This window comes from Hippopotamus amphibius, chromosome 4, assembly GCF_030028045.1.
Source record: "Hippopotamus amphibius kiboko isolate mHipAmp2 chromosome 4, mHipAmp2.hap2, whole genome shotgun sequence".
NCBI lineage: Eukaryota > Metazoa > Chordata > Mammalia > Artiodactyla > Hippopotamidae > Hippopotamus > Hippopotamus amphibius.
This window is the reverse complement of record NC_080189.1, coordinates 151,610,878-151,632,290: the sequence shown is the minus strand read 5'-3', so window position 1 is coordinate 151,632,290 and position 21,413 is coordinate 151,610,878. Positions and strand designations below refer to the sequence as shown.

Sequence of the window (21,413 nt, the reverse complement as noted above, 5' to 3'; positions counted from 1 at the left end):
CAAGCTGACCATGAAGCTACCAGCTGTCGCGCGCGAGCAGAACTCCTAGCAATTCTGAAAAGCAAAATGTGAATGATACTTCTAACGATCCAAAGGGGAAGAAAAACTTGTCTTAGAGACCAGAAATTCACCAATTTAAAAAAATCGCAAGCGGGAAACACGGAGCAAACACCAAGAGCGGCACATTTTGTGAAAAAGAAGTATTCATTAATCACTCACTCAGTCATATGACCGAAAGCTCTAGTAGATCAATTTTCTTTCAAGTCAGCAAGGCATCTCATTCTCGCTTACGTGACGATTTCCAACGAAGTGGGAAACCATCTTCCAGATCAAGGATTTAAAAACCCCAAATGTGTGTATCAGAATCACTGGAGGACTAATAAAGAACACAGAGACCCAGACTTGCTAAAGCAGGAAAGAGCTGGGCCTCTGTGTTTTTACCAAACGTGGATACACATGAAGTCTGAATATCACAAGTCTTTGCTGTGTAATTAGAATCACTTTGGGGATGTTTTTTTTTAAAAAAAAACCCAACGCCCAAGCCACACCTAATACCAATTAAATCAGAGTCGCTGAGGGTGGGCCCAAGTGGCAAGAGTTTTAAAAATTCCCCATGTGACTCCAATGCACAGCCAAGTATCAGTGCAGAGAAGTTACCTGAGGATCTTGTCAAACTGCAGATCTGATTCAGCAGAACTAGACGGACCCGAGATGCTGCATTTCTAGCAAGCGCCCAGGTGGTGGCAATGCTGCTGGTCTAGGGACCACATTTTGGGTAACAATGTGATACATCTGCGCTGTCCAATAGGTAGCCACTAGCCACATGAGGCTTTTAAGATTTCAACTTTAATTAATTAAACTTAAAATTAAGCTCCTCAGTCACACAAGCCACACTGCAACTGCCCCATAGCTACATGTGGCCAGTGGCTGCCACAAAATATAGAACATTTCCACTCGACACCACTGTTCTATCATCCAACTATTAAAAAGTATGTAAAACCTATCAGAGGATTAAGTTCAAAGCAAGAGTATTGATGATTTTACTTGGACTTTTAGGGGATGGTTGAGGACTGACCTAAAGCAGTTGATTCTGGACATCACTGTCACCACTGTGGATGGAGGACTCAAAAGCATGCATAGTATATAAGCAAATAATACAAAATGAGCAGGGAAACCCTCCAAGGGGAGAAAGTCCAGAATAATATGACACATCAGAAGCCAATAAGATTAAAGCAAATGAAATAGGTATAAGTAGCAAGTAATATACTTAGAGATGGTAGGAGTAGGGGGAGGAATAAAGTATATAAGTACAAGAAATAACTAGGAACATAGCAGGAAAAGGATCAGAGGTTGGGGTCCATGAGTTGTAAACAATAAAGAAAATGTTTTTTCAAAGCATTATAAACACAGTATTGGTCAAAACTATCTGGCTCAAGCCTCCATTTTCCAACTCAAAGGAATTTCAGAATGGAGTTGTGAAAATGGCTAAGTATAAAAGTGATTAAAAGGCTTACTATTGCAGAAAACCACAGTGAGGAAGCTACTCAGCAAAATATGTCAAGTATACAAAGGGTAATTATGCAAACTTTCTAGTAAACAAACAAAAATTGAAGCTCATCTGCAGCAAGAAGAATTTAGGTTAGATTTACGAAAAACTTCAGCACCAGAACAGCTTACCACAGACAGACTTAAGGCCTAGAATAAGTTACAAAGATGAGAGCTTTGGAAATAGTCACAGTCATCCTTGAACAGATGACTTAGGAGCAGACGCAAACACAGGATGGATGAGTTGACATCAGGTTAAGACATCTATGCTAAGTCTTCCAAATTTCACACTGGAAGACAGCTTCAGCTGATACAAGGAAAACTCCTTCCCTGGCAGAGGAGAGCAATGAACAGAGGAAAGACAGGCAGCCTCTCTTGTTGATTCCAGGAGGCCAGTGTGGCGCAGAGAGGACCACAGGTTATCTGATTTCATCAAGCGCTGGTGATCCCTGGTGTGCCGCTGTTTTGGAAGTATGGTCAAGTTTAAAGTTGGTTATTTTAAAGCAGGGTTTCTCCACCGTGGCACTACGAACACTTTGGGCTGGACAATTCTTTGTTGTGGGGACTGTCCTGTGGAGAATACTTAGCAGCATCCCTGACCTCTACCTACTAGATGCTGGCAGCACCTGGCCAAAAACTGCCCAGAAGACAAATGACGATATACGGTATCTTCATTGAAAGGTAAGGAAACAGACAAATTAAACTTGAAAGGAAAGATATTTCCGGAGCTATACAGGGGACAAGCAACTAACAACCTTTCAAAAGGGGAATAATAAAACACTGACACGTGAAAATTTAAATTTAATCTTTAGAAAAACTTTACAAGTAGAAAAGTCCTAAAAGAATTAAGTTAAAGAGACTTTTCAGATCTTAAGCTAAAAGAGCTAAGTTAACCGTCCAATAGCTTCCCTGTGGTTTTCATTTTACTCTTTCATTAACGTAGCTTTCAATAACAAAGCATGGGATTCTCATTAAAAGATGCTTCCTTTACTGCTAAAATCATTAACAAAGCAAATGCACTTAGTCTGATTCCAAAATATGAATTTATTTTAGGTAAACACATGTATAAATGTGTAGATACAATCTCTCAAGAGAGGCACACTAAATTCCTACCTATGAATACATTATTCTTGAAAGGTCTGACACCAGCCGTAAAAGCCTGGCCTTGCTGGCTTTGCTCAGCAGTCACAGTAGCAGACAAAAGTGGTTTTGTCCACTAGAGGGAACTCAGCTTGTCACATTGTTCCCAGAACAAACAGAGGCACAACAGTGAACAAAATAGGAAAGAGAGAGAAACCTGTGTATGTGTGTGTGTGAGTGTGTGTTGCACACTAGGTGGGGGATGGTGGAGAGAGGACAGCAGACAAACTCCAGAGCTAAACTCAACCTCTAGGTCACCTTAATATTTGTATAAAGAAGGAAACAAACAAACAAACAAAAAAACCTGACCACATTTTCAAAGCATTTCTTTTCCCTGTGCAAAATAAATTAAAAGGCAATATCCAAAATCAGGTAGTCTGTAAAAAAAAGAAAAATCTCCATATTTTTATAGAATTCATTAAGATTTCTGTTTCTTACTAAAAATAATTTATTCCCTTATAAGTCAGAGCTACTAGGCTCTGTTCATTATAGATATTATCTGCACCTAGAACTAACTGCCTGCTAGGCACAGAACAAAGTACATTATTGGAAAGTCTAAGTAATTCTTTAAAAGTTTGTTAAATTAACGCTTAGAAGAACCGCGGGTAAAGCTTTTAAGGCGGCTGTGAAGCAGAAAATGTCAGTCATTAATTATCAAGTGGTTCCTGCAATCAGGACAAATCAGCTTTTTAGTTTTAAAACATTCTTTTAATTACAAAACAATAGTTTCATTGCAGAAATTTTAGAAAATGCAAATAAGCTTAAAAAAGAAAAGAAAAAAAAAAATCACCTTTAACCCCACCATCCACACAAATAACCACGACCATGTGTGTATACATCCCTCTGTTTCTTTCTGTGCATAGAACCCCCTTTATTTTTAATCTATAAAAAACTAATCTTTACTTTTTTCATTCAAATATATAAACACATACATTTTTATATACAAGTGCACACATTTTTATATCTATCAATTTTAAGTTGAGGTAAAACGGGCATGTGACATTCTACTGGGTTTAGGTGTACAACAGTACGATTTGACATTTGTATACACTGCAGTCACCACAAGAGAGCACCACAATAAGTCTCGTTAACACCCGTTGACTTAAATGTTTAAGTGGCGGCACAGCAGTTCATTGTATGTTTCACAACACAGGTACTTTACCTAAACCTTACACGCACTGCGTCCCCAACTGCTCATATTTAGGTTGTCTCCAATTGCTCCGCGTGACAAGCCCTTGAAGGGGGTCCTCTCTTCCTATCTGATGTTACCACGAGAGCTGCTCCGACATTTAGAAAAGCCTTACCTATAGAACACCACGGGTACAGCCTAGACAAAACCTAAAATCGACGCTGACTCGAGTTTTTCCACTTCGGGAAGCCCCGGATCACCATCTTCCCAATTCAGACTGGTCTACGTTCACCTCTAGGGGGCCTCCTTCCCGCTCCAATCCACTGCTCCTCTATGGGGCACCCGCACTTCACGCTCACAGAACCCTCCCCTGTCTTTCGTCTTCTCTCGCACTCAGCCTTCCCATGCCCATTCCCCTGGCCTGCATCCTGACTGGGTATGGGGAGGGTGGGGGGACCTCCCAGCCAACCCGTAACCCCCAACTGGTATTCCAAACACACACACGCCTCTATTTTGACAATTAAATTCCTGTTGTTGCAGAAACTGTGTCCAACTCTACATCCAGAGCTAAAAGCAGCCAGGCTTGCAGCAGCTCCGCGATGTGGAAGACAATGCAGATTTTTCCTCTCGCTCTGAAAGCATCGTACACAGCACAAGGCTTAGTGGCCTAATTCTTTATTATCTTTCCTATCCACATTCATCACAAGACACCCTGCCCAGGAAGGCAAGAATGAGAGGTTATTGTTAAGACGGAATGAATGAGACAATGCGTGGTTCTGTTCTTCTGACCTGACAGTGTGGCCCAGGCAGGGGGACTGCAGCCAGGGAGGGGCATGTGCTGGCCTCCACGCATGCTGGGACAGCTGCCCCTGTGTGCCGCGGGCAGACGAACCTGGCTCCGGGGCCTCCCTCTGACGTGCTCCCTCCTGAGCAGCAGGGGGAGCAGATGAGGTCAAGATGCTGCGGAGGGAACGTGCTCCCTCTCGGTGAGAACTGGGGCATTAGATCTGACTCCGAGCAGCCCTTTCCTACCTCAGGTCCCCCCTCAGGCTAGAGTGATGACCTTCTTTAAAATATAAACTGTGATCAGCTTCTAAGGATGAGCCACAGTGAGGACACCATCTGCACCAGCACTTTGGAAACAGTCTTTGCTTAGATCTCTAATCCTAAATCAGAAGTTTAGGAAAACGATGTCATGACATTTGTACACCAAGACGGTAACACATCCACTGCCGTGAAGAGCCATGCTATCCCCCAGGCACTGGGGAGGAGGGACTTCTATGGAGGTGTTTACAGAAAGCAAAGGCATTTTGGTTCACTGGGTTGCCACGCGCTTCCCCACAGAAGCTATTCAAACGCATACTGTACTTTCTGGCAAAATCATATTTCCCCAGAGTTGATGAAGACGACTTTTCTCAAAGACCAGAGCAAGAGCCAAAAGAAAAGGCCACAGAAGAAACAGAATCCTTCTCTTGGGAGTTCAGTCTCATTCTACCCACCAGGCGTACAATGGGCTTCTGACGTAGAAGAGTTTCAGGAAGTTACTGGAGGTTAAGAGAAGGGCAATGGTTTCTTTGTAGCACTCTGTGCTTTTCATTCAAAATAAATAAAACAGAAACAGAACAAAAAGAACCGCAAGCTCAAAATACAATTTCAGAGAACACCCCAGGCTCCCCAAAGCCAAACTCACTCTGTGGCTACCACCTGGGGGATGGGCTCGTCTAGGAGTTCCAAGCTGTGCAGGATCCAGTAGCAGAGCCATGGGCGGCTGGCATCCAGGCACTGTGAAAGGAACAGGGCAGAAAACACACCGCTTATTCAGATTCATTCCAAGACCCTGCTGACAAGGCGACATCTGTCTCCCTCCCGGCAGCCTGGCAAGAGGAGGAGGACAATCTACGAACAATCAGTGAATGAAGGACACTGCCCGATGGCCTCAGCCAGCAGCTGAAATGACCATACGTGAGCAAAGGACAGCAGGACAAAGGAGTTGAACCTGAACCCAACGGGTCCTTCCCTGAAAGGCATGCAAAGAAGCCAAGCAGAGAACTTCTCACAGCCCAGAAAGTTACGTGCTACTATTTTCTCAGTGTAGACCCAAGGAGATACACAATTTCAGGAAGGGATTTCCTGCATTAACTCATTTACTGATTCAACAAATATTTAGTATCTCCTCACGCCAAGCACAGGGGGCGCAATAATGAGAACAATTCAGTTCCTGCTCTTCAGGTGCTTGAGTCAGAATGCGTGTGGTTGTAGAGGAAGAGGGCAGTTAGACAGACATGTAAGTACAAGTGTCTTTCCGGAACAAGGCAGGAGAAAACAGATGCATACATATACCTGGATAAATGCTATAACGGGCACAGGGAAGAAACTGACTAATTCAGCCTGGGGAACTGGGAAAGGTTCCCTAAGGTGACATGTGAAAAGGTCTGGATCCTAATTCAAGTCATAAATATTCAAGCTTCACAGCTACGCGGGCAGGTAGTATTAATGCCCCAGTTTTACAAAGCTGAAGTGTATAAATGAGATCCAGAGAGACAAACTTTTTCCAGATTACAAAGACAGTAAATGTCAGAGATGAGATAAGAACCCAGGTTTCTAGACTCTCAATCCAGTGCTCTTTCCATGGGCGCAAGCTGCCCTCTTCATAAATGTCCTAGCTTACCACCTGGGGGCAGCTGGTGTGGTGACAGAAGACACTGCTATGGCTTTCAGTGCCAGCACCTCCTCTCACTACCTATGTGCCTTGGAGCAAATTACTTAATCTTGCTATGCCTATTTCCTTATCTATAAAAAAATAAAGACTCACCTAACCCCCAGAGTAGTTGTGAGGATTAAATGAGACTAAGAATGGCAAGCTTTCAGCACGCTATTCAGTGAATTGTTAGCTGTCATGGTATTAATTGTAGGGCTGACTAGACCCTAACCATCGAGGACTGAATACTGAAAGTCCACAGGCCAGACGTAGCCCGGGGATGTGTTCTGCTGGTTCCCCATAGTGTTTTGTTCGTCTAATTAGAATTGGTTGTAACATTTACGTGTTGAGAGACCTACAGAGAAATGTGAATTTCTGGCTTTGTTTGAAAAAAACAAGAAGTGATCTGGTAACCCTGGGGCTGCACTGCTATTTGGCAGCAACTGGCAGAAACAGAGTAAAAATAAAAGCACTGTCCCCCGGTTTGTCTCAATTCCACCCCGCCCCTGCCCCCCAACCAAGCCCATATCTCTTGTCTACGCTACCTGGTGGGTCTACAGGCCCAAATCCCTGCGGTAAACAATCAAATGTAGAACCCCCAAATAAGAAAGCAAATTAAAAGCAGAGCTGCTCTGTGTAAAGTGGGGCAGGAAGATTGGTGGCCTCTGGTTCACATTTACCCTCTGCCTACCACTCAGCCCCTATTCCCAGCACCCTTCCCCTCCACCTCCACTGCCCTCCCCTGAGTCCCTCTGTGGAGCCCCAGGGCTCTAAGGAATATCGATTTAAAATCCACTCCATGTTTGGGCATTTTTACAGTGGTAAACTGCAGGAGTACTCTCTGGGATTTACGTACTGGTCCTCTGGTCAGGAGAGAAATTAGATCAGCTTACAGGGCAAGGGGGTGGTGATGAACAGGAATCTAGACTGCCCTTTAGCTAACGGTCAAGGGGGGTCTAGAAGCACACATGAACCCCTCAGCCACCCCAACTAGGGGGCTCCACGAGCTCTAAGGGAGGATGCGACTAGAGGAGAGCTGGTTCTGTCCTGTCAGAAGTAGGAGCCCCACATGGAAGCAACCTAAATGTCCATCAATAGATGAATGGATAAAAAAGATGTGGTACCTATATACAATGGAATATTACTCAGCTGTAAAAAGCAATGAAACTGGGACATCTGTAGAGACATGGATGGACCTAGAGACTGTCATACAGAGTGAAGTGAGTCAGAAAGAGGAACACAAATATTGTATATTAACACATATGTGCAGAATATAGAAAAATGGTACAAATCAACTGGTTTGCAAGGCAGAAACAGAGACCCAGATGTAGAGAACAAACATAAGGACACCACGTGGGGAAAGTGGGGAGGGCTGGGCGGGGAATGAACTGGGAGATTGGGATACCAAATTGTACACTCTAAATATATGCAGTTTATTGTATGTTAACTGTATCTCAATAAAAGTTCTAAAAAAAAAAAAAAAAAGAGTAGGAGTCCCAGCTCTGTGGGGCCTGGCTGCTGCATACCTGGTTCCTGCCAGAGCCACACTGCGCAGTGAGTGTACCTGCAACAGGTCAAGCCCACATGTCTTTTACATCCAAACAGAAAAAAAAAAAAAAAAAAAAGGCTGATAATTTGATAGAAAGAGCTCCTGGGCACGATGTTTACCTCATAGGCATCTGTTAGCTGTCGGAGGCCTCTTTTCAGATAATGGAAGTGCTTCTCCCTCTGCAAAATAAGCCTGGAAAGACAAAGAGCGTTGTAAACCTACTCCAACAGCCTCTGCTTCCCCCATTGCAGAGCATACATATGCACACACCCTCACTCGCACCTTCTGGTCATCCGCTACCATCAATGAGTAGAAACCAGCCATTTCTTTAGCTCCCCAGGGCGGCTAAACCAGACAAGAGGCCAGCCTCTAAACGTCCCTAAAGTATCTGGAAACGGTGCTGGCAAATGGTTGGGGGTGATTCTCTCCTTCGCGGCAGGTGGCTTTTAGCTAAAAACACCAGCATGAGCACCCTTAGCCAAGCAGTAACAAACCACCCAGAAAGTTCCTCCAGGGCCTGAGGAGAGGTATCTTGTGACTCCCCACCCTATAAGCAATTTAAATCTGAGCCTCACCACTTCCCTGACTTTAGCCTCTGTCATGCCAGTCATTTCTTCTAGGGTCCCTTCTCTAAGGTGTGTGGTTTGTACCCTGTCTGCCCCTCACTCTTCCGTCTATCATTCCCTTCCCAAAACTCCACCTCCACACGCTGACCCACAGCCCTGGCCTGAGGATCATGTCTGTATTCTGCAGCCAGTCGCTCTCCTCGGCACTGATGTCAGCAACACTGGCTCTAAGGCGGACGGTGCCGGCCACGGCCACCTGCACAGGCAGGCAAAGCACAGGGGCTGCGCTTCTTGCGGGGTCTTACAGAAGGGGGCTGTGTGATTACAGAAGGAAAGAAAAAAGTAAAGAATTTAAGACATTCACTGTGCTTGCTGATTCCAGAAAGGAAGCGAAAGAATAACCATTCTCTTTCCTAGATAGTCAATTCAACAATTGTTTATTGAACTCCCACGGCACATAATAAGTAGTCTTTACTTCAAAAAGCCTTCCAATTCAGGGCTGGAAATGAGATAAGGACATAAGTGGCTATAATATGGGGGAAAATGGGTAGGTTTCATAAAGGGAAAGCCGATAAAATATTAGAGGCTCTAAAGGGTTTGGGGGGAAGGCATCTCACTCAGAAAAGAATGATCAGGGAAGGGTGTGTGAACAGGTGGAATTTGAGGTGGGGGCCCTGGAAGAGGGGGAATGTTTTTACAGGTAGCGGAGAAGAGGAGGTGAGGAGTCGGTGCAAGGAGTTTAGCCAGAAGGAACAGAAACAAAAGGAACCAACCAGGGCTGTCCAAAAGAACTTTCGGTGATGATGGAGGTGTCTTTGGCTGTGCCATCCAATACACAGCCATGAGCCACACATGCGGGCTGAGCACTTGAAATGTGGCTAGTATGACGGAGCAACTGAATTTTAAACTTTATTTAATTTTAATTAATTTATGTTTAGATAGGTGCAAGTGACTAACAGCTACTGTATGGTACAGATAGGTATATAGGGTACAGGGAGAGTGACAGGCCCGGGGATTTGGCCTGGCCATTAGGAATGAACGAGGAATGGTCAAGAAGGCAGCTGAGGCCCTTTTTACAGGGAGCTGGGACGCCAGCTGAGGCATTTAACTCAATTTAACGCGCAAAGGAAATTTGTGACAACATGGATGGACCTTGAGGACACTGTGCTAAGTGAAATAAGTCAGACAGAAAAAGATAAATACTGCACAATCTCACTCATATGTGGCACTCTAGGGCTTCCACCAAAAAAACCCAAAAAACAAACAAAAAGGCCTGAGCTTGCGAATACAGAAAACAGACTGGTTGTTGCCTGAGGTGGGAGGTGGAGGGAGAGGACAGTGAAATGGGTGAAGGAGGTCAAAAGTTTAAAACTTCCAGTCATAAAACGAATAAGTCATGAAGATGTAATGTACAGCATGGTGAGTATAGTTAATAATATTGTACTGCATATTTGAAAGTAGCTAGGAGAGTGGATCTCCAAAGTTCTCATCACAAGAAAAAGAATTTGTAACTATATATGGTACTGAATGTTAACTGGACTTCCTGTGGTGACTATTTTGCAATACATACAAATACTGAATCATTACATTGCACACCTTAAATGAACATAATGTTATGTCAATTATACCTCAATTTAAAATATATATATATATGCAACGGAATACCCTGAGGGTTTGTGGCTCAGAAAAAATGACCAGAATGTGCTTTAGAAAAATTACCCGACCACAGTAGGTATTCAGTATGTGTTTACAAACCGGACTGCTGAAGGCACTAAGTGGCGAGAGAGATGAGGCGGGAAGACAGGCTAAGAGCCAACCAGGTGAGAAGAACATAAGAGTTCTGAGGGCTCCACCTGGCATGGTGCCCAGGACAAGCTGACTGTGGACAGGTGGAAGTGCGCTCAGGTAAGGATGTCAGTCCCGTCAGAAACACACGTGAGACCCTGGAGAGGGATCCAGGTGACAGGCGAACTGGGAATCGTTCTTCTGCACACAGGTGACAGGTGAAGCTGCACGAGTAGAGGACAGAGCAGAGAGGAAAGTCTGAAGGCAGAACTGAAGAGGGAAGACCCATCTTTTAGGGCTTGGAGGACAAGGAGCCAGAGGAGAGAAGTAAAGAGCAGCATACAGCAGGGGAAGGACAAAGGCAGTGTCGTGTCACAGGGAGGGTGGGAGCAGAGAATTTCATGGAGGTATTTACCAGTGGCATTTAACGGAGGCACTTAGGTATTTCCTCAGCAAGACTGAGGAGAAAGGGGACAAGCTACTAAGTGGTTGGTGACCTTCGAGAGAGTTCAGGAAGTAGGGAGAGCAGATTCCACATTATAAAGAAGAGATGGCCAGACCCAATTTCTCTTCCAAGGAAATGCAGGGGTCAGGACTCAGTGAGCTCTGTGACAGGTGGGCTTTAAAGCACTGGAAGTGTATTCAGGTGAGGCCGTCAGGAGGCGAGGGGAGCCTGACAGTGAGTGAGTCTACACTCTCACAGACAGAAACGATGGGAGAGTGCGAAGTTAGACAAACAGAGGACTCTGACGTGGGGAAGAGAGAAACCAAGGCAACTCGTGTGGGATGGCCTTGGTTTTCTCAGGCATTAGGAGGCAAGACCTCGGGAGAGCGTGGGTGGCCATGGTGGGGAATGTGGTAGGAAATCTACACAAGACAATCAAAGGCTGATAAACAGGAGTGAGGGCCCAGCGGAAGCTGAGGAGTATAAACTTTTGATGAAGCCACGCAGAAGGCACCGCTGTACGATTTTTCTTGGAAGTCTTGCTAGGGACCCTTTAGCAGAAGCAGCGACAGGGATGCTGTGGTTGGGGCTGGTAAGATGGGAAGGATAGAAAAGCAGAGGTGTGAGGGAACGGATGCGATCAGCGGACTGCTGAAAGAGCTCACCATGCGGGCTGGCCCCAGCTGGGCAGGTAGGGTATGGCCAGGATGGGTGTGATGGATGAGAAATAGCAAGGGGGTGCAAAAGACCACTAACAGTGCAGGTGGGGACTCACTTGAGAAGTGAGAGGAGGCTGAGAAGCCCAAGCCAGGTAAGGGCAAGCATAGACTTTGGAGGCAGAGCTCCTGACTTCTAATTCTGAAAGGATCAAAATTCATATCGGGTTTCCTACAGGTCAATTCTTTTCAATCTGAAAAACAGTCAAAGGAATTTGAATATGCCAAGTACCTTGAGATGCTAAGCCACAGAGAAGAGATGGCGTAATACTCTGTTCCAAAAGAGAACGCTTGCTACCTCATTTAGAATGTCATGCAAGGGACTTCCCTGGTGGCGCAGTGGTTAATGGCACAGTGGCCAATGTAGGGGACACGGGTTCAAGCCCTGGTCCAGGAAGATCCCATATGCCCAAGGAGCAACTAAGCCTGTGCACCACAACTACTGAGGCTTCGCTCTAGAGCACGCAAGCCACAACTACTGAAGCCCATGTGCCTAGAGCCTGTTCTCTGCAAGAGAAGCCCATGAACTGCAACGAAGAATAGCCCCTGCTCGCCACAACTAGAGCAAGTCCATAGGCAGCAACAAAGACCCAATGCAGCCAATTAATTAATTAATTAAAATTAAAAGGAAATTTTCAAAAAAAAAAAAGAATGTCAGGCAAGACAGCATTAAAGATTTCTTGTGAAAGCAACCTAAATGGCCGTGGACAGATGAATGGATAAAGAAGATGTGGCACATATATACAATGGAATATTACTCAGTCATAAAAAGGAATGAAATTGAGCTATTCATAGTGAGGTGGATGGACCTAGAGTCTGTCATACAGAGTGAAGCCAGAAAGAGAAAAACAAATACCGTATGCTAACTCATATATATGGAATCTAGAAAAATGGTACTGATGAACCTAGTGGCTGGGCAGGAATAGAGATGCAGACGTAGAGAACGGACGTGAGGACGCTGAGGGGAGGGGAAGCTGGGACGTAGTGAGAGAGTAGCATTGACATATACACACTACCAAATGTAAAATAGATAGCTAGTGGGAAGCTACTACAGAGCACAGGGAGATCAGCTTGATGCTTTGTGAAGACCTAAAGGGGTGGGATAGGGAGGCTGGGAGGGAGGCTCAAGAGGGAGGGGATGTGGGGATATATGTATACATGTGGCTGATTCACTCTGTTGTACAGCAGAAACTGACACAATACTGTAAAGCAGTTATACTCCAATAAAGATTAAAAAAAAAAATCCTGATCCTTAGTGTAATGCTGGGGAAAGGGACCAGGCTCTGACTGGGATTCCCTGTTGGGTGTGCCTGCCTGCTGCACGCCCTGCAACCCCGAGGGGAACTCACGTCTGGCTCAGCACCTGTGCGTGGCACACAGCAGGCTCTCAACATTGACTGTCCAATGAACAAGAATAGAGGAATGGTTGCGTCAGTTTCTGTCTGGCCAAAAGAGACTCTTCTCCCTGAATACGTGTCCTGTTAATTTTAAAGAATGACAAACTTCAAAGGGAAAGTTAAAATGTGAGCAAACAGAGAGGACAAGGAGGGGCTGGTTCGACTGCAGGTGGCATCCCCTCTGGCTCAGGCGTGCTTCCTATCAGTCTCTCGTGTGGTCACACACACCACCCTGCAGGAGACCCGTCAGCCAGGGGTTAACCTGCCCTGGAGGACTTGGTATTTCTAGAGAGCTGAACTAAGCCATAAACAAATCCCTGCCCTTATGTGTGTGGGGGGGGGGGAGGGACCCAACCCTGGAGAATGAACCCTTTTCTTTGTCTTCTCACTCCTCTCATTTGACAAGGGGCTTGTCAGTCCTAGGAAAGGAAAGAGCTCAGAGGCAAAGGCTATTTCGCCTCTAGGGAGGAAGAGGCACTGGCTACTCCTCAGGATCCTGAAATGACCAGAAGCTACCTGAAGCCTCACCTGCCCAGAAATATCTAATTGAAGGAAGCTTCAGGCACCTTCTCCGAAGCTCTGGGTTGGTCCCTAGAGACAGGACCTGAGGTAGCCCAAAGCCGGCTCACACTAGCTCTCCTCCCACCCTGAAACCTACTCACAGTCAGGTTCTTGGAGCCCTGCTGGGAGGGAACGCATGAATTCCTTTAGCTGGCTTCAGCTGAAGACCAACTTTAGCCGCAAGCGGGGGAAGACAAATTTCTTTCAGTGACTTTTTCCACAAGGGAAGTTGTTCTTTCATTTTCATCCACTTAATCACAAACACATGTACACATGTGTGCACGCGCACACACACACTAATGCTAATATGTAGGTGTTATTCTAAAATCTTGGGAAAGATTTCTTTGTTTATCTAGAGCTTCAAGGGCCACAATGCAAACTGACTGAATTTTAACTTCCCCTTTGAGGTTTATGATTCTTTTCAATTGAAGGAACATATATCCAGTTTCTTTGGTCAGCCAGAAATTGTACTAAGAGCCTTACTGTTATGGATTAAATTGTGTCCCCCCAAAATTTCATATGTTGAAGCCCTAACCCCCAGTGTGACTGCATTTGAAGATAGGGCCTTCGAAGAGGTATTTCAGGTTAAATGGGATCTGGTGACCCTATAAAAAGAGGAAGTGACATCAGGGAGGAGTCCACACAGAGAAAAGGCCATGTGAACAGTGAGAGGGCGTCCTCTGCAAACTAAGGAGAGAGACCTCAGCAGAAACCAACCCTGCCAGCACCCTGATCTTGGACTTCTGGCCTCCTGAACTGTGAGAAAACAAATTTCTGTTGTTTAAGCTGCCCCATCAGTGGTATCTGATTAGAGCAGCCCTAGCAAACGAATACTCTTACCATTCTTTTATTTTCAAGTCACCTCTAGATCTAAAACTCTCTTCTGTGTAGGGAGTAACAAAAGAAAAGCTAGGGCTCTTTCCCTTTACTTTCTGAATAATTCAGCCCCAAAGCCATTCAGTCAGGTGGAGCAGAGCAAGCCAGGCTCTGCACGGGAGTGGGATGGCAGGGAGCACTGCAGGGTATGAGTGCTCAAGGGCTGAGGAGGGCATCTGTGAGGCTGTGCAGAGGAGGGTGGGGGACTGGGACACATAGGAATGGCCAAATAAGTACATACATTAGGGATATTGGTAGTCTTGGTTCCACTGTTGGAGAAGTAACTTAGAAACACGTCTACAGTGCCGCAGTGGAAATTGTATTCATTATGGGTGAGCCCACTGGGCTTCAAGACCCTTCACGATGTGTCTCCACCTACTTCCCTCCAACCTCGTCTCACGCCCTCACCAAGCTCTGGTCACACTGCCTTGGGTGCACTCTGCTCTTTGAAGTCTCAGAGCTGCAGCTCATGTTTTCCCTCTGCCTGGAATGGTCCCACCCCTCCTAAACAGGCCAATTCCTACTCACCCTCCAGGTCTCAGCCTAAGAGTCACTTTCTCTGAGAAGCCTCTGCTACAGACTTAATGTTTACATCCCTCCAAAACTCTTATGTTGAAATCCTAATCCGCCGTGTGATGGTATTAGGAGGTGGGGGCCTCTCTGCATGGTGATTAGGTGGTGAGGGTGGAGTTCTCATGAGGGGATTAATGCTGTTATAAAAGAGACCCCAGAGAGCTCCCCTGCCCCTTCCGCCAGGTGAGGGCACAGTGAGAAGATGCCATCTATGAACTAGGAGGCAGGTCCTCACCAGACACCAGATCTGCTGGTGCCTTGATCTTGGACTTCCCAGGCCCCAGAACTGTGAGAAATAAATGTTAAGTCACCCAATCTACAGTAAGTTGCGACGGCAGCCCAAATAGACTGAGACACCTTCCCTGAATCCCACCCTAATGTACATCCACCCTATTTCTCTCAGAGGGCCCCGTTCCCTTCTTAAGACCGTCACCCCCTTGGTAATTATGTTCTTTGAATTCATTTGTTCAATAACCATCTTCCCCATGAGACTGAGAGCCCAGCAGGAGCAGGACCTGGCTCAGCCTTGCTCACCCTGTTCCCAGAGCCCAGCAGTGCCTGACCCCCTAGATACCACTGCCAAATGGGTGAAGGAATGAATGACTTCAAAGGAACACGGCAGACTGAATGACAGCACACTCCCTCCCCCAAACCTGGACTATCCCTGAGACTCAAGCCTTTGTTTGTGACAGATGAGAGAACAGGGATTCAGCCCATTGTTGGCTGCTGGGAGGGTTTTAAACCCTCTAAAGCCAGGGGCTTCTCCAGTCTAAAAGTAAGCCTCTGGCACGTAAGTAATAAGTCACTTGAGAAGGGGTGGGGGGGGAAGATGAACTGACTTGTAAGAACCTTGGAAATAGCAACAGTAGGAAGGACCACATCTTCTAACTGCTCAGGATTTGGAAAATGCTGAGGTATCATCACATACAGAAATGATAGAAAACATGGAAGCTGAGCAGGCACCCACGTGAGACCTGCTCTGAGAGCTTAACTCGGAGCTTTTTGGCTTCAGAGCCACTGCCAACACTTAACCTCCAGTGCTCCATTAGCATTATCAGTATTTCCGCCTTTCCAGGAGCACCAGGCTAATTTTTCCCAAGACGAGAACAATTTTTTGTTTTTGCTTTTTGGCCACACCACGTGACTTGAGGGATCTCTGTTCCCAGACGAGGGATTGAACCCAGGTTACAGCAGTGAAAGCCCAGGATCCTAACCACTAGGTCACCAGGGGACCCCCCAACAATTTAAAATTTTATGTGTGTGTGTGGTTTATGCATTTCAGGTTTCTTACTAAAGCTAATAAAAAGGGTAAATTCATAAGCATGTGACACTGTGAGAATGACTAACCACAGGGAAAGAAAAATAAACTTTTATGGGAAAGCAGGATGCTGACAAACAAAACTGCTCAGAGCATGGTTCAAAAGCTCCTCGGGATGGACCACCTCGCTCCAGGAGAGGATGCATGTTTCACAGTCTGAGAGGGAGGAAAATCATTTCTGGGATGGGGAATGAATTGCAGAATGTAACAACATTCAGCTTCAGCCTCGAATTTCAGCCAAAGCTTCTCTTTGGCAGTGGCTCTGAAAGGCTGAAGAGATGGATGCCTCCCTCAGCATCATTCCTGGCATCCCTGGACCTGGGCGTGGTCAGTGACCTTGGGGGTATGTGATTCTATCACATCTGATCAGCATCATGGCCTCAGAAACACAACCCGTGCCACCCAGATTAACTGCTCTGAGCATTCACTGTAGCTAACAAGGAAGGTTTGTTACTGCAATAGAATACCAGACGTTTAAAATTTGACTACTAAAATGTTAAATATTGTAATTGTGATAGTAATTTAAAATGCTGATAAATTTTCATACTTGTTTTTTTTTTATAAATTTATTTATTTATTAATTTATTTATTTATTTTATTGGCTGTGTTGGGTCTTCGTTGCTGCACCCAGGCTTTCTCTAGTTGCAGCGAGTGGGGGCTACTCCTCCTTGTGGTGCACAGGCTTCTCATTGCGGTGGCCTCTCTTGTTGCAGAGCACGGGCTATAGGCACATGGGCTTCAGTAGTTGCGGCACATGGGCTCAACAGTTGTGGCTCATGGACTTTAGAGCGCAGGCTCAATAGTTGTGGCGCAGGGGCTTAGTTGCTCCACAGCATGTGGTATCTTCCTGGGGCAGGGCTCGAACCCGTGTCCCCTGCATTGGCAGGTGGATTCTTACCCACTACGCCACCTAGGAAGTCCTCATATTTATTCTTATATCCCAGAAGTGCAGTCTATGGTGAAGATGTTTGGCTCCAGCCTTACACTGATAAGCTGATTTATATTCTCATCCATTCAGCCACAATGTGTAATATCTCTAATATTAATTAGCATCCTTTAAAACACTCATTTTCATAAGCAACAATGACAAAATAGGAAATGCTAGATCCCTGAAATAAACCAGAGCCCTGGTATATTCTATTTCCACAAAGGATCCAAACCCAAGAGGAACATTGTTGTTTTCCACCCACACCTGACCTAAGTCCTATGAATCAGGGGATTTTACTCCTTTACCGTCTTCTACAACCACTCCCACAACACAGCTTCTTCCCAGATTATAACCTCCCATTCTCCCTCCCATCTCCGTAAGAATAAAAGGAAAGTCCAAGGGCTCTATTCTGATGGTGGGTGAGAAAGGAATGTCAAATGATCAAAGGTCCACAGAGCTGAAGACAGGGCACAGTGACTCGGAGCACAATCAGGCGAGTCATCAAGATGCAACGCTAACCACAACTCTTCCCTAAAGCCACCGTGCTCCTCACCATCACCAAGTCCTACCATCTCCAGGGAAACAGCCTGTACCGCGCAGAGGGCTCCTTCTCCCCGAGCTGTTTACACAAACGGTGTCATTTGCTAAGCTCCAGCTGTGGCTCATGGCAAGAGCAATAACTCATTTACTGAGGTCTGGGCTTTGGGCTTATGCAGAGATTTAGGTTAGCGGTTTGGAAGAAGACTCTTCTGCTTAGTTGATGCTCTCCTCTTCTTCTCCGGGGAAGGAAGATGAAGAGAACTTTTCCACCTGTCCTTTCCTTTTTCCAACTGTTTTCTGTGTTGGCTAATCAGAATTTTCTGACTAAATTTTTTTTCAAGGAAATAGTGGCAAAATAGAATAGTGGCAAAAAAAGACACAAAGTTAACCCAGGCTAGAAATACTTGTAAATATTTCTAGAAGCACCCAGAGACTGACCTGCCACGAGTTAGTGTGTTTGGAGGTATCAGGAAGCTAGAAGACATGATAAAGGAGGTCAGGCTGGACCTTAGACCCTTCAGCTTCCCATCCAGAGAATCAGCCAGCAGCCTAACGACACTATGTTCAGAGACTGTCAAGGAAAAGTACTGTAACGTTAAGATAAAACGATGACGAAACGCAATTTGGACTATTGATCAGGAAAGAGAACACAGGACAGTTTCAGAGAAGCAATCTATGATTAGAAGAGAAATGCTAATAAATGAAATAACCTTATGAAATTCTAGTGTGATACATTACAAAATTGGAAAAAAAAAGAGAAAATGAAGGTTCAAATTAGTAAGTTTCTGCTTATAATCCCCCTTTTGGAATTTCTGACATCAAAGAGCTTAGAAGGCTTCAAACTGCTAAGCGCCAAGAAAAACAAAAGGCATCCGATTTCTCACTTGAAATGTTGCCCTTGGGAATCTGCTACACAATCACCAATAAGGGCCAGGCTGGGAGAAGCTCAAATTGCTCACATTTTCCCAGTCAAGTCATAATATATATCAAAAGAATCCATCCTTTGCCATCCCCTAGACTCTACACCTGTTTCAAAGTGTTACATGAAAAAGAAAAACTTCAGAGTTCTGGACACTAGCGCAGTGGGTCAGAACTAAGCTTCAGGATCATGAACTTCCTCTCTCCACCTTCAGAGCTCAGAGTTCAGGCCCCAGGGGCATCCCCGTGTAACACGACAGCTCCGTTCAAGTGAGCAGTTCCTCTAGACAAAATTCTGATAGTGGCAGGATCTGGGTCAGGAGCATCTCCAGAGAGCCACAAGGTCAGGACACACCAGCCTCACAGCAGACTCATCCCCCGAGGTTGGACAAGCTCAAGGAGGAGAGCAGAAAGGCTCCCATGGGAGATGGTATTTCCCAGATCCCTCAAACTCTGAACCACAGCTTACCTTGGTACAAGGTGGTTGAACTTGTAAGAACTGAAGACCTCTTGGATCTTTTCTTCTACTTTTGCCTGATAAGCATGCAGGAGATGGGAGAGAGAAAACAAATACAGATGAGACCTTTATCAACTTTTTGAACATGCGTTTGAGGGGCTGTCTGGCTAAGAATTCACAATACTTCAAAAAACAGACTGAAGTCACCGAGAAATCGACTCAGGAGGAGTAAGAAAGCTGTCACAGATTCCTCACGATTCTATCTCCACACCAGACACTGACATGGGACTAATACAAGCACCAGCCTAAATGGAACACGGACTGCATTTCTTGAGAAGTCATGCCTTCCTCGGCTACACACTAAAAGGGATTAAAAAAAAAAATACAAGAAACATACGTTAGTAAGATCATTCAAGATCTGCCTACAATACACTGGGAGGTTATTTCTGGTTTTTGGTTTTTTACAATATACTGTTATAGTTCAAGTGAATTGATGAATTCTGAATAAAACAAAACCAAGTGGGAGGAAAACTCACTTCCTGTACCTAAATACAAGCCATTCAAATAAATACAACTTCATAATACTCAGAGGCTAATGGATAAGCCCATCTCCTCCTCCCCATTCCAACTGACACTTAGACCCCAGGAATAAAAGCTTCCAGCAAAGAACTTCTTAACGAAAGCCCCACCTTCAGTCCCCACTTGGGCAACAGAAGCAGCCAGGTACCAGGTGAGGAAAATGGAGGTTTATTTCTAAAGTAAGAGACCGGACAGAAACACAGGTGCGTCACACTGCAAAGCAGAAAATGCTTAACGCTTTCCCAACAAAGCATCATTTCTCTTTGGATTGCCTGATCGCTCCTCTTCAGAACGAACAAGTGATATATTCTAATGCAGTTAGTAACTGACTCATGTCTGAAAATATAAGTTATGAATTCTAATGAAAAAGTGAGTATTTCAGGTCAGCTGTTCATAATAATGGACAAGGAATTCACTTTATTCTCTCCTAAGAACGGGTGTGTTTTTCTAATAGCTTTATTGAGATATAATTCACATGCCACTCAATTCACCCAGTTAAAGTGTACGGTTCAGTGGTTTTTAGTATATTCACAGAGTTGTGCATTCATCACCACAATCAATTTTAGAACATTTTCACTATTCCAAAAATAAACCCTGCACCCCTTAGCAATCACCCCCAATCCTCCCAGCCCCTGTCAACCACTAATCTACTTTCTGTCACTATAGATTTGGCTATTGTGAATATTTCATATAAATGGAATCACATAACATATAGTCCTTCACGACTGGCTTCTCTCACGTAGCATGATATTTTCAAGCTTTAGCCATGTGGTAGCAGGTACCAGTACCTCATTTCTTTTTATTGCCAAGTAATATATCATTATATTTCATCAGTTGATGGGTATTTAGGTTGTTTCTACTTTTTGGCTATTATGAATAACACTGCTATGAACATTCTTGTCCGAGTTTTTGGATGGACATATGTTTTCATTTCTACGTAGGTATAGGTATATACCTAGAGAAACAGAGCAGGACCCTGCGGGGCTCCTGGGCACGGAAGCCTTTCTGTGCCCCCTCCCCCCGTTCCCTGTTTGTAGGAAGGAACTCCGCCTCCATGACCTTCCCAGAGCTCCAAAGCGCAGATCTGAACAGCTGCTAATCAGGGAAGGGAGGGGATGCAGAGATAAGAGAAGAGCAGCCAAGAAACAATAGTGCAGCCTTGGGGCAGGGTCCTGGTTCCCTCTCAAAGGACACACACATAAATATCTTTGAGCTCCTTGTAGAATTAAACCCCTAACACATGGAAGATGTCAGTATTTTTCATTCCAGAGAACACCACCTGAGGCCAGATTAAAGGAACCAGAGAAGCACATCAGGAGATTACCTGAGACCAGATTAAAGGAGTGCAGGCCCTGCACACACCCTGATCACATCAGCAACCCCACTCTGGAACTGCTGCTATAAAACTCCTCACCAAATCCTCCCAGGTTGGGACACAGAGTTTTTTCAGGCAGGAACCCACTCTGTCCCCCTTTGCCTCACAAAGCAACAAAGCTATTCTTTTCTACTTCACCCAAAACTCTTGTCTCCAAGATTCGATCTAGCCTGAGTGCACTGAGGCCGAGTTTTCAGCATCACTAGGAGTGGAACTGCTGGATCATATGATAACTTCATGTTTAATCATTTGAGGGACTGCCAGACTGTTGTACCATTTTATATTCCCATCAGCAGTAGATGAGAGTTCCAATTTCTT

General features: G+C 45.1%; 1 protein-coding gene across 2 annotated transcripts in view; it reads right to left on the bottom strand.

The window, feature by feature from the left end:
- FNTB (farnesyltransferase, CAAX box, beta) overlaps positions 1-21,413 on the bottom strand; it is a 66,533-nt gene that overhangs the window by 31,641 nt on the left and 13,479 nt on the right. For both annotated transcript variants that reach the window (XM_057733303.1, XM_057733302.1), the window contains exons 2-4: positions 19,154-19,218; positions 8,181-8,253; positions 5,505-5,596 (exon numbers count right to left, since the gene is read on the bottom strand). In XM_057733303.1, coding sequence (XP_057589286.1) covers positions 5,505-5,596; positions 8,181-8,253; positions 19,154-19,218 — 230 coding nt within the window. The remainder of the gene's footprint in view (positions 1-5,504; positions 5,597-8,180; positions 8,254-19,153; positions 19,219-21,413) is intronic.